Here is a 16,055-nt window from a genome sequence, read left to right as displayed (position 1 = left end):
AACAAAAATCAGGCTTTCTGCAATTTCTAAGTTGTAGATTAACAGTAATTAGTTGACTTTAAGTTAATCATAGACTGAAGCTAAGTCCAAGACATTTGTATTTTAAATGATATGATGTTTATCTGCAAACTCATTTAGTCTTGTAGGCTTTTTGACTATCACCTACCAAAAAAAGGGGGGGGGGTACTAGGAGACTACTAAGTTACTTGCCCAGCAAGATAAATGATCAAGAAAATAACAGAAAACTATAATCTAACATTAGAAATCTCGACCTATGGAAAAACACTTTCCTTTTCCATTAAAGAATTATAAGAATACAAAAAACTTTTAATTTTTTAACTATGCTTGATCTACAAATAAGAAATTTTAAGTACAGAAATGTCTCATTTACCAATCATCATAAAAAAAAATAAGAAACCTTTCTCAAAGCATTTTTCAAGTCAGGATTTTGAATGGAAATCTCTCTAATATGTAGAAATAAAATTTAACTTTCAGTTAACTTTAATAACTCTTAATAAATAGGATCATCTTGAGTATTTATTAACGTACAGTTATAACTCAATGATATTTTGCCCCTAATACCTACAGAAGACTTTGCTTTTTTAACTTTTTTACGACTTCCATCAATTGTTCTGTTCTCCCTACACTACTAAGCTGACAGATGTAATTTTCTATTGGGCTAATAAGTGTGCCCCCATCTCCCTGATACCTTTTTAAATCCGTTGTAGTAAGAGAAATTCATTAGAATTGTGAACAAAAAGCAAATAGATCCAGAGGAAGGAAGGCCCTGGGAGGATTTTCCTATGAATGACTTTGTCACATTATTTTTGGCTATTAAGATAATCTTTACAGTTCGTTATAAAACATAGTTAAGTTACTGTTAATTCCTTGCTTGGAAGATCAGAAAATTATATAAATCATTAAAATTTTTTTAAAAACCTAACAGTTTGGAGGTAATGAGAGTCAAAACTTCATACCTTTCAGAAGTCAGACGCTGCATAATTCAATACTAAACATATATGTAAAGGTTGATCGAAGAATTACTTCATTCTTCAAAGCCCATTGCTCTTCACAGTACACTCAAATCTCCCCAGGATTTACCCCATCTTTCTGAAATATTTGCCTATACTTCAAAATGCATATATTTCCTTGTATAGAAAAAAATTAAACACGGTTCTTTTAAGGTTCAACTTACCATAAATATGTCCAGTGTAAATATGCGAGGTATCATAATCAAGTACCGTATTTGATGTTTCCACCCTAAATTCATCACTGAAAAGGGAAGTGTCCCTCTTCATTCGTAGGTTGAAATGTCTGCAAACAGGGTAGGAAAGGAAAAAAATGAAATTAAAAGGATCCAAATTTAAACAATTATTTTTTAAATTAAAAAAAAGCTGCAAAATGTGGATTGTTTCACACAATTTGTCTATTTGGGAAATAACTGGCTAAGATTTTCTTATAAAAATTCTGCTCTAAAATTCAAGCTAACACTGTGATACAACTCACATACAATTAAACAGTAATCATCTAGGGATATATTAAAAAAATAAATGCCTACAGACTGATTCTCACATGGTGAAACAAGATCATTCCAACAGCAACTAAGTTACTTGAAGATAAAAGCAAGCTTCTTGACCCAATTACTGTTAATTCACCACTACTTGTCTCCCCTCTCTAGTAATTCCACAGCTTTTCCATTTTCCCCTATAATTCACAACTCAGATAAGAGAATACATAAGGAAGTGCCATCTAATTAGATACTTAACATCTCTTTTCAGACAAGCAAGTATGCGTGCTCTTTCTTTCGCACACAGACACACACATACAGAAAGACAGACACACATACACAGAAAACTTCACAACTCCTTTATTTTTCCCTGGGGCATCTTCTTCTAATTCTTTTTAGACCTTTCTCAGTTCAATTTGGAGATCCCAAACCCAAAGGACCATGATATTAGCTGAAATTATACTCATTCTAACTGTCCTCTATAAAGGAAAAGGAAAGACCAATATACTGAAATAAAATTAAATAAAGAAATCTAGGGTTTTAGAATCAAACTCAGAATCAAAATCTTAAGCCTAGTAAATCCTTGCTAGCCCAGGATTCCTGTCCATTAAATGAAGATAACACATTCTATTTTCTGGAACAATTTTAAGGATTAGAGATTATAACGTATGTAAAGTCATTAACACAGTACCTGGCACAAAGGAGATGTAAAGGGTAGTAAAGTAGCTATCACTACCTAACTTTAAAAACTATATCAAGTCTCCTTTATAACTGCCATAAAGGTCTGCATATAACACAACTTCTACTCAGTGAATATGAACCAAAGTCTTTAATTAGCCAACCCCCAAATGTTAGTAGGATGTGGAATAATTTGAACTCTGACACATTGCTGGCGGAGGTAAAAAATGGTACAATCACTTTGGAAAACTGGCTGTTTCTTATAAAGGTAAACATACAAAAACCCTATGACCCACAATTCTATACCAAGAGAAATGAAAATATAAAATATATGTCCACACAAACAATTGGACACAAATGTCCAAAGCAGCTTTATTCATAATAGCCAAAACCTGGAAATAACCTAAATGTCTATCAGCAAGTAAAGAGAGAAAAAGGTTGTGGCTTATTCATACAGTAGCAAACTATTCAGCAATAAAATCATCAAACTACTAAAAATAGGTACTTTTATAAAACACAAAAGAATGCACACAGTATATATAATTCCATATATATGTAATTCTAGAATAGGCAAAATCTATCTCTAGTGACAGAAAGCAGATTAGTAGTTGCCTGGGATGGAGAGACTAAGAGCAAAAGGGAATGAAGGAATTTTTTGCTCTGATGGAAATGTTCTACACCTTGATTTGAATGGTGGTTCACAAGTGTATACATTTGTCAAAACTTAAACTATACACTTGAAATGAATATATTTTATGTAAATTATACTTCAATAATGTTGATTTTAAAGAAAAAAATCAAATCATTTTTCAAGTAAATAGGGGTCAACAGTTGGGTATAATAACCATTACCTTCATAGTGTCACCCTTTCTGAACACTATTTTATCTTTTTCCCTTAATTTCCTGTATTGGCAACCTTTTATTTTGCAGCTGAATTCATTTCCACTTGCCTAAACCTCTCACCAAAAAACTCCTAGGGCTTCCCAACTACTGTGGCAAGGACTGTAGGCTAGGAAAGACATCCTTAGAACCTTAACGTTCCAATCTACTGCAGCAAGTAATCAACAAAGCCAAACACATCTTCTAAATGGGAACTCCACAAAGTCAAAAAAAGACAATCCTCAACAAACAGGAATCTTTCCTGAATTCTTATTGTATATCCTTTTCATAAAATTCCTTTTAACCAACTAACAGACATGAAATTCTTGATCATAAATGTGAGTATAAATACACACATTATTTTTTAAAGGATCACATTTTGGAAAATCATTAATTTATCATTATATACACTTTTAATTTACTATATAAATACCACCTCTAAAAGAGCATCTTTGTTAAACAGACTAAACAGTAAAAATCCAAGGGCTTAATTTGTTTGTCATTCAGGATTTATTATTCAGCAAAACTGTTTTACCTTAAAATTATTATAAGCAGCAGCGTTAGTACTCTATATTTCCCTCCCACCAAATGGTAAAAGCTTCAGAAAGGACATTTAAGTTCAATATGAGAACAATCTATGCTGCAATCCCTACTCAAAACAATAGTTTTATATCACTTTACGTGTCTATGTAGATAGCAATCCTAGAGGGATGTTGTAACAGAGAGAATTTAAGAACACTTGAAGTAGGCCCCTTCTAATCTTGATATTGATTTCATAAGAAAATCATCTCATATATACAAAACATTATTCTCACTATTGATTTAAATTGGATTGAAACCACATATAAAATCAGTTTTCAATTATGCACAGTCAAGAAGCAACATAGATAATAAAACAAAAAATTAAATTTACATCATACCCCCAAGATGCACTGCTCTATTAATATCAAAATTAATGTGCCTCTGAAACCTATATAAACAAAGAAGGAATGGAACAAGGGTGAGCCTGGAAGGCAGGTAAATGGTAGAAGAAGCCAGACTGAATTAAACTCTGTCACAATCCATGAAACAGATCAACTACAAATGAATAATCAGAAGCTGGGTATATTATTCCATTAACTAAGTCATTGGATTCCAGTTCTCTAATTTTAATTCCACTACCATCTGTTTGATAGTTCATATCTTTACACTATTTTAATATTTATATAAATTGCAAATTCTTTGCAATAGTCCTGTCAGACAACACATTATAAAATAATAATAATAATTAGCTGATGAACACATCCTACCTTCCCAATTTCTCAACAAGCCTTGAACAAAAAATCACCTGAAAATATAACCTGATTCTTTTCATTTTATTTATTTATTTTTTGGCTGCATTGGATCTTCGTTGCTGTGCGTGGGCTTTCTCTAGTTGCAGTGAGTGGCGGCTACTCCTTGTTGCGGTGCGCGGGCTTCTCATTGCAGTGGCTTCTCTTGTTGCAGAGCACGGGCTCTAGGCGCACGGGCTTCAATAGTCGTGGCTCACGGGCTCAGTTGTTGTGGCTCGCGGGCTCTAGAGCACAGGCTCAGTAGTGTGGCACACGGGCTTACTTGCTCCGCAGCATGTGGGATCTTCCCAGACCAGGGCTCAAACCAATGTCCCCTGCACTGGCAGGAGGACTCTTAACCACTGCACAACCAGGGAAGTCCCAACCTGATTCTTTAATTGCTTAAACTTTTGGTCCAAAGGTCAGAAAAACTACAGTGAACACTGCCTTATAAAAATCACTGTATTTTGGGAAAAGTTTGGTGGTTCCTCAAAAAGTTAAACAGAATTATCATATGATCCAGCAATTCTACTTCTATGTATACACCCAAAGGAATGGAAATCAGGGACTCAGATACTTGTACACCAGTGTGTGTGGCAGCATTATTCATAATAGCCAAAAGACAGAAAAAATTCTAATATTCATCAACATATGAATTTCAAGATATATGTATGGGGAATTCTCTGGTGGTCCAGTGGTTAGGGCTCCACGCTTTCACGGCCAAGGGCCCAGGTTCAATCCCCGGTCGGGGAACTAAGGTCCCATAAGCCGCATAGTGCGGCCAAAAAAAAAAAAAAGATGTACATATGAGTGGTATATACATACAATGGATTATTCAGCCTTAAAAAGGAATGAAATTTGGATACACTACAACACAGATGAACATTAGAAACATTATGCTAAGTGAAAGGAGCCAGACGCAAAAGGCCACATATTATATGACTCTAGTTATGCAGGACCTAGAATAGGCAAATTCCTAGGGATAGAAGGTAGAACACAGGTTACCAAGGGCTGGTAGGAGGGCAGAATTGGAAGTTATTGTTTCTGCTTGGTATAATCAAAAAGCTCTAAAAATGAATCACAGTGACAGTTAGACAACACTTTGAATGTACCTAATGCCACTGAATTGTACACTTAAAAATGATTAAAATAGTAAGTTACATGATATTTTTCCACCATAAAAATAAATAAATTTTTAAAAATCATTGTACTGGGACTTACCTGGTGGCACAGTGGTTAAGACTCCACACTCCCATTGCAGGGGGCCAGGTTTGATCCCTGGTCAGGGAACTACATCCCACATGCATGCCGCAACTAAGAGTTCACATGCCACAACTAAGGAGCCTGCATGCCGCAACTAAGGAGCCCACCTGCTGCAACTAAAGGAGCCCACGTGCACCAATTAAGGCGCTGGTGAGCTGCAACTAAGGAGCCCACGAGCCACAACTAAGACCCAGCGCAACCAAATAAATAAATAAACATTTTTTTAAAAAATCATTGTATTCCCAAAAGCTAGGGTATAAAATAAAATTGTGCAGGCAGAGATACCCTTCCTAGCGGTAAAAGCCCCTAGAGAACTGGTTGAGATAGTAGTATTGTGATGATAATGATGAGATTATAACATTCTTCTTAAATTTATATAGGTTTACAGTTTTCAGAGCACTTTCACACATATTACTGCATCCCGTCCTCACAGTAACATTGCTAAGGAAGCACAATGAATATTTTTATCAAAGGGTATGACTCAGGTCACAAGACTAGAATTAGGACTAGAACTCTAGTATTTGGTTGCTGCATCTTGCTTTCAATCATACCACGAATGCCTCTCAAGCATGTGCCGGAAGCAGTCAAGCTAATATATGCTGAGTGTTGTAGCAGTCTTAATGTATGTAATATTATCAGTCTTCACCAAGTCACCTTTTAAAATTTGAACAAATGCAAGTAAGATACAGAAGTGAAAATATAACCTTATTTGAATTTCACTGAAAATTCTACTTTACAACACCACCATAAGAAGTTCCCTTTGATTATTAATCCCGTTTTACTATGTTTCTTTCAGTAAGTTTAGTTCTCTTTTTTTATATGTGTGTATATATACATATATATATATATATATTTTTTTTTTTTTTTTTTTGGCTGTGTTGGGTCTTTGTTTCTGTGCGAGGGCTTTCTCTAGTTGTGGCAAGCAGGGGCCACTCTTCATTGCAGTGCGTGGGCCTCTCACTATCACAGCCTCTCTTGTTGCGGAGCACAGGCTCCAGACGCACAGGCTCAGTAGTTGTGGCTCACGGGCCCAGTTGCTCTGCGGCATGTGGGATCTTCCCAGACCAGGGCTCGAACCTGTGGCCCTGCATTGGCAGGCAGATTCTCAACCACTGCACCACCAGGGAAGCCCTCTTTATTTTTATTGTTATAATATAGTATACTGTCATCAAAGATAAACTTTAGATTTCCTCTGAGGAGGAAGATGCTCTGTATAAGGAACATCATTTGCACTGGGAATATTTTCGTACTGTTAAGATTTAATCACTATGTTGATTCTATGAATCAATAGTATTTTGTCTCTCATCTTGATTATAGTAGTTCTATTTTAATTCTTTACTCAGTGCCATATAGTAAAGTTATAAAGAATAGAGTAAAATTATAGGAGGGCAAAATCAACTAACAAATGACAGCAATTTGAAAAAATACACGAAACAGATTCCAAATCTCTGGCCTCAGTGCTTTGAAAATGCAGTTGTACCATGTGGTAATAATAGTTGGTTTTCCCCTCTAAGGCTTGAGAAAAGCACTCTAAATCTAAACTAAACAAACAAACAGAGGTACCAGAACCACCTGTGGTACAGAACAACAAAATAAATTATGCTAGGATATGATTCTTTAAGTTTTTGGCTGATCATATACCTTCTATATTAAAGAGGTACCATTCTATATATTAGAACAGTAAGAATATAAAGTGAAAAGAAGTTGCCTTTTCCCATATGATAGTTATTTAGGCTAAAGATAATATGGCCCTGACTCTCAGAAGAAAACAGCAATAGTTAAAGGTTCATCCCTTGAACTGAAGTCATATTAGGACAAAAAGCCTCGACTAATCAAGTACCTTGGTAACAGGGGGAAGAAACCTGAGAGCAAAAACCTTGCTTCCAAGTATGTCTGTAATCCAGCAGTCCCAGACAGGTCTACTGAGTCTAAATGGAACAGGTTTATGGTAGACCTGGGTAGTGATTCATAGAAATAAAACAGCACTTAATAGCCATCCCTGACATTTCTAGGTATTCTTTTCCTTGTAACATTCACCTTCTTCTTAATAAAGATGCTTGACAGACTCTCCATTCAAACTAGTTTTGTAAGACAAGTTGCCAGTATTAACAGCAAATATTACTATGAGTCAAATATCTAGTTTACTTCCACTAGTATACTTTTTGAAACAGCAAAGTCCTTTTTCAAATTATCTTAAAGAAGCCACTATCCGCCTCCTCCAAAAAAAAAGGATAAAATAGAACAGGTTGGTAGAAGGGGAAAGGGCAGAGTCAGCCCACCTGCGGCCCATTGGGAAGAACCTGAGGCAACCTCCAAAGAAATTCTAGGGTTCTACAGTTTGAAAAACACAGTTCCAGGCTTTACTGATGGCCCTGAGGTAGACAGATTACCCCAAATAAGCAAAAATACATATACGAGATTCCTCAAGAGCTCCCAAAGAAGATAAAAATGAAACTAAAACTCAAGCAAAAATAAGTAAATTTATCCTGTGTAAGGAGAAGCAGGGACTTCCCTAGTGGCGCAGTGGTTAAGAATCTGCCTGCCAATGCAGGGGACACAGGTTCAACCCCTGGTCTGGGAAGATCCCATATGCCGTGGAGCAACTAAGCCCATGCGCCACAACTACTGAGCCCGTGAGCCAAAACTACTGAGCTGACGTGCCACAACTACTGAAGCCGGCGTGCCTAGAGCCCGAGCTCCGCAACAAAGAGAAGTCACCACAATGAGACGCCAGTGCACCACAACAAAGAGTAGCCCCCGCTTGCCGCAACTAGAGAAAGCCCGCGTGCAGCAACGAAGACACAAGGCAGCCAAAAATAAATTAATTAAATAAATTAAATTAAAAAACAAAAGAAAAATACGTTTACACTCTTATTTCCATTCCTTTTTCAAAACAGGAGGAAGCTCAGTTTTTTAAAACTCATTCCCTCTCTTCTACATAAACCCTAGTTAGTGCTTAAAAACATGAAAAATAAAAATGATATTTCATGTTAAAATCTTATCAAAGAAGCTAAGCTCAGAGCCATCATCAGCTCTCAATTTAACTTCTTCAACACAGAATTAACGTGAACACAACTCAGTTGCTATTTCTTATTTCAGTAAGTAATTCAAATAGCCAGTGTAGCCTTCAGAGTTTTAAAAAACATATTTGTTAGGCTTTTAATTTCTGTGTTTAACGAGGAATCAGGCAATCAGGCAATAACTAAAAACTGCATATCCTAGAAAATCCACTGCTGAGACAAAGAGTGGTATGAAATATACTTAAACAAAAGTATATGCTAAAGGGCACTGTACTTGACATAAAACAGGTACAAATAAATACCATTTTCCCTTAGGAAATTTTGCTCAAACTTGCTCAAATCTTGTTGGAACAGATTTCAGTGTCAGGTCAGTATTGTTTTTTATTTTTTTCCATATCCATAACAATAGCATTTTCACACAATTCTAATTTATTCTGTTGCTCTTCTTTATGAGCTGGCATCTATCTGTGCTCCCTAGATTCTCACTGCTGTGTCTTAAAGTGTGCTGGTTTGTCTATGGAGTTAAAAGCATCCTGGGTTTCTGCTACGCTACTCATGATATGTCAAAGATAAAGTCCAAGACACTTCCTGACTAACCCAGCTCCAGTCAGGACCCAAAGAGAATACTTATGCCTTTTACAGGTTACCTGGGCCACATCCTTGATACCCTCACATTTCAGAGGCAGGGAGAACTTGAGTCTCAAACTGCAAAGAAACTTCAAATCAAATTATCTGACCATTTATTATGAACAGTTCGTAAATGTACAGTTAAGGCTATAGGAATAACTATCTTATCAAAATCAGAAAAAAGAAAACTCCAAAACATCGTACTGTACTTAGATAAAATTTTGGTATCTTCTACACTATATACAAATCACATATTAGATGGAAACAATTTCTGATTTATTATGTACCTAAACAATTAAACACAGAAGCATAAAAAAGTTTATTACTGACTAGACAGTGTTTTGAGAGTTCTTTTTAATTTAGTTACTTGAATGTTACTCATATATTTTGTAGAACTTTAAAGCAGGAAGAGGCCTTAAACATTATCTCATCCAAACTTCAAGGTTTTACTAATGCGGAAGCTAAGGCTCAAAAGAATCTCTAGATAACGCATGCCAAGTCAGAAGGGAACACCATTCAGGCTCCAAATCACCACAGTACTCCTTTCTCTACCCAGTTTACAACTGTTTCAATACATATATTATACTTCCTATAAAAATCACAAGTTCTTTACTAAGTAGCTTCCTACTCAAATGCAAATCTATGAAAGGCAGTAAAGTTAGCAAAGTCGTGAGAAGACCAGAAAATAAAGTTGACTGTCCAAAGTATATAATGGAAAACAAAACATGAAGGAAATGTTTAAAAATACATATACACACAAGAAAAAAAATGTTAACTTCATGATGTATATGAGTCAAATTATTATGCTATACATCTTAAATTTGTACAGTGCTATATGTCAATTATATCTCAATAAAACTGGAAGGAAAAAAAAGAGCAATGGTTTTTCATGGAATTCTCAAGAATGGACATTAGGCTTAAAGAATCTCGACATTCCTTCATTTAACACTGATATTTGTAAACGTGGGATGTGATCCACCCTTTCTTATTTAGGAAACGTGGAAGCCAGGTTGAAAGAATTGTGTTCGTGTGCTTAGGCATAAAACAAACAGAACAAAGAATGATTTTAATACTGAAAGACACATACACACACACACATACCCACACCCTAGAGAGGCTGTGCTAGTACCCAAAACCAACATTTTGTATATGGTGGAGAAGGAGAAGAAACTTAGCAAGAAATCTATAATTATATTTATCAAGGTCATTTTTGTAGGCCTATTTCAAGGAAAGGGAGAAATAAAACTATGAGATAATCACATTTTTAACTAAGGTATGTTATAAGATAGTTACAATAACCATGTTTTAGGACACAAACTCTGAGACAGTGTGAATATACAAGTATAATAATTGAGACAACAAAATTAAATTCCTGAATTCAGATCTATTCTAGAAAATGTAGTATATGTATATAGTTAATTAAACAGATTTCTGTTAAAAGTACCTAAGATAATCACTAATACACAGAATGAGATTTCCTGGGTCCAGGTCCTTTGCTGAGAGCCTCAGCTAGAAGTAAGTCCTCCTCCTTTTGAATATCTACAGCATTTTATCTGTAAAGCACCATATCACATTTTCTTCTTATACAATGACTTACGCACATTTTGCAGCTCCTATCAGAATAACTAAATAACAGCGTGTACTTGTACACTCTCTCTCAGTTACGCTCACACATGTACCAAAAAAAACAAAAGGAGGTAGGGATTTGGTTTTGCCATATGTTCAATATGAATTATGTAATGGAGCTAATAAAAATCTAATGATGTAATAGAAATGTGGTATCCAAACTAAAGGCAGCTAGAATCTCAACTTTTCCTTTTGGCAGTCACACGATATTTGCAATACAGCATTAAATTTACTTTGAGATAGTTACTAAAAACTTAGGAAGGCTTAATGATTGCTTATTATTTCATGGTACCAATAAAGAATGGGTAATTAAAATTTTTTCTGAGGTTAAGGGTCATAAAAATTTACATGATTTGCCATCACTAAAATTTTTATCTAGAACAGATCCTGAAATGAATTTTTTCTTCCTTCAAAACAAAGTAGATTTTATAACTTGAAAGTACTTTTTTCTATAATGATCATTGTTTTGTAATATGGAAATTAAGTAATGCATTTATTTCCATGTGCAAAATACTTTGTTTCATAGCAGTTCTTATTATCTGATTTTTTTCATCCATTAAAATCTTTCTTGAGTGTCTATAAGGGCAAATAGCAGACACTAAATAGTAGCATGTGTCTGCCTGTGAAGAAGAAAAACCAGTTACAGAAAAATAAACAAGAAATGCACCCATGAAAAGGAAGAGATACTGAACCAATGCTAAAGGCACAGGTAAGTAATTTAAAGGTTCAGAGGAAGGTGTAAATAAAGCTTCAAAGAAGTAGAACTTGAATTGTGTATTAAAAGATGATCAGAATTTAAGATAAATAATACAGGAAACAAACTGTACATGGTATATTCAGCAATGAGAAGCTCATTCTGAACGAAACAGGCACAATATGGGGAAGTGGAACAAAGTAAGTTTAGAATAGACTTGAGTTAATTTACAAAGAATCTTGAAAGCCCAGTTAAGAAATCTGGCTAACAATCATTAATTGAAGACTTTAGAGCAATAAGCTGACATGAAAAAGGAAGCATTTAAGGAAGAGTCATCTTGTAGCAGTACATAGTATAGCTTTAATGATAAATGGAATGGAAGCTGGGAAACCTATTAGGAGGCGAATAATAAATCAGGGTTACAACTGTAGAAAAAGTACAAAAGGAATAGACTTATTCATTACAGCAGGCAAGGCAGAGAATCTGACAAAGAATACTTGAAGATTTTGTATCTGAGTACTCCTAACAGACAAAGAAAAAAATAATACGGGGTCTTGAATCAGCCAGGTCCAGGTAAAATCTGTACTACGTAACTTTAAAGAAGTTATTTCACTTCTGTGAGTCTTAGTTTCCTTGGATATAAAAAGATTTACCTTGTTTGGGTGTAGAGAAATCAAAAAAGAAAATGCATATAAAGCATCCTGTACCTGGAACACAACAGGACTAAATAAATGTGATTTTTTTTTTTTTACCTCTCTCCCTTGGCTCCCTGTTCTTTATTCCTTAACAATTCTGTCTGAGAATTAAGCAGTACAGTAGGTCATCTGTCTACAAGTTGTCATTTTAGAGCTGATAAAATTGAGTTAATGAGAAATTAAATGACTTACTTAAGAGCCTACAACTAGCTATCTTCACTCTCGGCACCAGAGAACAGACACATAGGCCATAAAACACATAAAATGAGCTGAACCACAAACATAGACTGTTCTTTAAAGACACATCCTCTGATAATACAACAGAGGATCTGATTCATAAACCTAAAAACATTTAAATGTGACTGTTTCCTTAACAACATAAAAAGGGCAATCCATTTTAAAAGAAAACATTTTTTAATGTATACACCAAATTTCAGTGTAGGCTGAATTTCCAAATGGGGACCTTTCCATTAGAGAAGGAAATTAAGGGTATAAATTTCTTCTCTTAACATAGATTGAATACATGGGAACTTCAGACACAGTCAGCATAAATTTACTCACCTTCCATGAGCATGGAAATCTAGACGTAAAAACTGGTCTTCATGTGAAACCGCTCTTTTGGCACGCTGGTGTTTTTGGTGTAATGAATCCACATCATAAGATAATCCTTCATAATGTCTAATGTATTTATTTAAAGGATTTCCATACTGACCTATAAAAAATAAACAATTTAAATTAATGTCATCTTGTGGCCCATTCTAGTTCTAATATGATTCCATGATTATTCAAATATCTATAAATACGAAACTGTTTCACTAATCCTAGTACTTTATTTTCATATACTTTTTTTTTTTTGGCTATGCCATGTGGCATGCAGGATATGAGTTCCCCCACCAGGGATCGAATCTGTGCCCCCTGCAGTGGAAGCATGGAGTCTTAACCACTGGACTGCCAGGGAAGTCCCTAAAAACGTATTATAATGGGAATTTTAACCAAACACACAAGTTTTGATGTTAGCCATAGGTTTGTCTAGGATGTCCTTTATCAGGTTGACAAAGTTATCTTCTATTAATACTTTGCTGATAAAAACTATCAGGAAGAGGTGTTGACTTTTGTCACCCACTCTTTCTGCACCTGTTAAGATGATTATAATAGATAACCAACAAGGACCTACTGTATAGCACAGGGAATTATACCTATAAGGGAAAAGAATCTGAAAAAATACACATATATAAAATATGTATAAATGAATAACTTTGCTGTACACCTGAAACTAACACAACATTATAAATCAACTATACTGCAATAAAAATAAGTGAATAGGTTCTGAAGGAAGATGGTGGAAGAGTAAGACGCGGAGATCGCCTTCCTCCCCACGGATACACCAGAAATACATCCACACGTGGAACAACTCCTACAGAACTCCTACTGAAGGCTGGCAGAAGACCTCAGACCTCCCAAAAGGCAAGAAACTCCCCACGTACCTGGGTAGGGCAAAAGAAAAAACAGAGACAAAAGAATAAGGACGGCACCTGCACCAGTGGGAGGGAGCTGTGAAGGAGGAAAAGTTTCCACACACTAGGAAGCCCCTCCGCGGGCGGAGTCTGCGGGAGACGGAGGGGGGAGTTTCGGGACCACGGAGGAGTGCACAGCGACGGGTGCGGAGGGCAAAGCGGGGAGATTCCTGCACAGACGATCGGTGCCGACCAGCACTCACCAGCCCGAGTGGCTTGTCTGCTCACCCGCCGGGGCGGGCGGGGCTGCGAGCTGAGGCTCGGGTTTTGGTTTTGGACGGAGCTCAGGGAGAGGACTGGGGTTGGCGGCTTGAACATAGCCTGAAGGGGTTAGTGCACCACGACTAGCCGGGAGGGAGTTCGGGGAAAAGCCTGCACCTGCCAAAGAGGCAAGAGACTTTTTCTTCCCTCTGTTTCCTGGTGCGCGAGGAGAGGGGTTTAAGAGCGCTGCTTAAAGGATCTCCAGAGACGGGCGCGAGCCGCGGCTAAAAGCGCGAACCCCAGAGACGGGCGCGAAACGCGGCTAAAAACGCGAACCCCAGAGACGGGCGCGAGCCGCGGCTGAAAGCGCAAACCCCAGAGACGGGCGCGAGGCGCGGCTAAAAGCGCGGACCCCAGAGCCGGGCGGGAGACGCTAAGGCTGCTGCTGCCGCCACCAAGGGGCCTGTGTGCGAGCACAGGTCACTCTCCACACCCCTCTTCCGCGGAGCCTGTGCAGCCCGCCGCTGCCAGGTTCCCGGGATCCAGGGACAACTTCCCCGGGAGTACGCACGGCGGGTCTCAGGCTGGTGCAACATCACGCCGGCCTCTGCCGCAACGTCACGCCGCCTCTGCCGCCGCAGGCCCGCCCCGCACGCAGTGCCCCTCCTTCCCCCATCCCCCAACCCCCGGCCTGAGTGAGCCGGAGGCCCCGAATCAGCGGCTCCTTTAACCCCGTCCTGTCTGAGCGAAAAAACAGATGCCCTCCAGTGACCTACACGCAGAGGCAGGGCCAAATCCAAAGCTGAGCTCCTGTGAGCCGTGAGAACAAAGAAGAGAAAGGGAAATCTCTTCCAGCAGCCACAGAAGTAGCGGATTAAAGCTCCACAATCAACTTGATATACCCTGCATCTGTGGAATACCTTAATAGACAAGGAATGATCCCAAATTGAAGAGGTGGAATTTAGGAGCGAGATCTATGATTCTTTTCCCTTTTCCTCTTTATGTGAATGTGTACGTGTATGCTTCTGTGTGAGATCTTGTCTGTATACTCTTGCTTCCACCATTTGTCCTAGGGCTCTATCCGTCCATGATTTTTTTTTTTTAAAAATTCTTTTTCTTAATAATTAAGTTTAATTGTAATAACTTTATTATACTTTACCTTCGTTCTTTCTTTCTTTCCTTCCTTCCTTCCCTCCTTTAGACAACGAATCACCCCAAATTGAGGAGGTGGTCTCTGGGAGCAGGATTTATGATTTTTCCCCCTTTACCTCTTTTTGTGAAGGTGTATGTGTATGCTTCTGTGTAAGATTTTCTCTGTATAGCTTTGCTTCCAACATTTGTCCTAAGGTTCTATCCGTCCCTTTTTTTTTTTTTTTCTAAATATTTTTTAATTCAATAACTATATTATACTTTATTTTATTTTTACTGTATCATCTTTCTGTCTTTTTTCCTTCTTTCCCTCCTTCCTTCCTTCCTCCCTCCCTCCCTCCTTTCTTTCCTTCTTTGCTTCTTTCTTCCTTCCTTCCTTTCCTCCTTTCCTTCTTTCTTTACTCATACTTCTACTAATTCTCTCTACTTTTTCTCCCTTTTATTCTGAGCTGTGTGGATGAAAGGCTCTTGGTGCTCCAGCCAGGAGTCAGGGCTCTGCCTCTGAGGTAGGAGAGCCAACTTCAGGACACTGGTCAACAAGAGACCTCCCAGCTCCACATAATATTAAACGGTGGAAATCTCTCAGAGACCTCCATCTTAACACCAGCACCCAGCTTCACTCAACGACCAGCAAGCCACAGTGCTGGACAACCTATGCCAAACAACTAGCAAAACAGGAACACAACCCCACCCATTAGCAGAGAGGCTGCCTAAAATCATAATAAGGCCACAGACACCCCAAAACACACCACCAGACGTGAACCTGCCCACTAGAGAGACAAGATCCAGCCTCATCCAGCACAACACAGGCACTAGTCCCCTCCACCAGGAAGCCTACACAACACACTGAAACAACCTTAGCCACTGGAGACAGACATCAAAAACAACGGGA

The 16,055-nt window shown here is 37.6% G+C and overlaps 1 protein-coding gene across 3 annotated transcripts in view; it reads right to left on the bottom strand.

Annotated features, from left to right (window-relative positions):
* The window catches only part of ADAM10 (ADAM metallopeptidase domain 10), a 118,887-nt gene that overhangs the window by 69,362 nt on the left and 33,470 nt on the right, over positions 1–16,055 (bottom strand). For all 3 annotated transcript variants that reach the window (XM_032622746.1, XM_032622747.1, XM_032622748.1), the window contains exons 2-3: positions 12,861–13,011; positions 1,196–1,314 (exon numbers count right to left, since the gene is read on the bottom strand). In XM_032622746.1, coding sequence (XP_032478637.1) covers positions 1,196–1,314; positions 12,861–13,011 — 270 coding nt within the window. The remainder of the gene's footprint in view (positions 1–1,195; positions 1,315–12,860; positions 13,012–16,055) is intronic.

This window comes from Phocoena sinus, chromosome 2 (assembly GCF_008692025.1).
Source record: "Phocoena sinus isolate mPhoSin1 chromosome 2, mPhoSin1.pri, whole genome shotgun sequence".
NCBI lineage: Eukaryota > Metazoa > Chordata > Mammalia > Artiodactyla > Phocoenidae > Phocoena > Phocoena sinus.
Note: the sequence above shows the minus strand (reverse complement) of the source record. Positions and strands in the feature narration are given on the sequence as shown.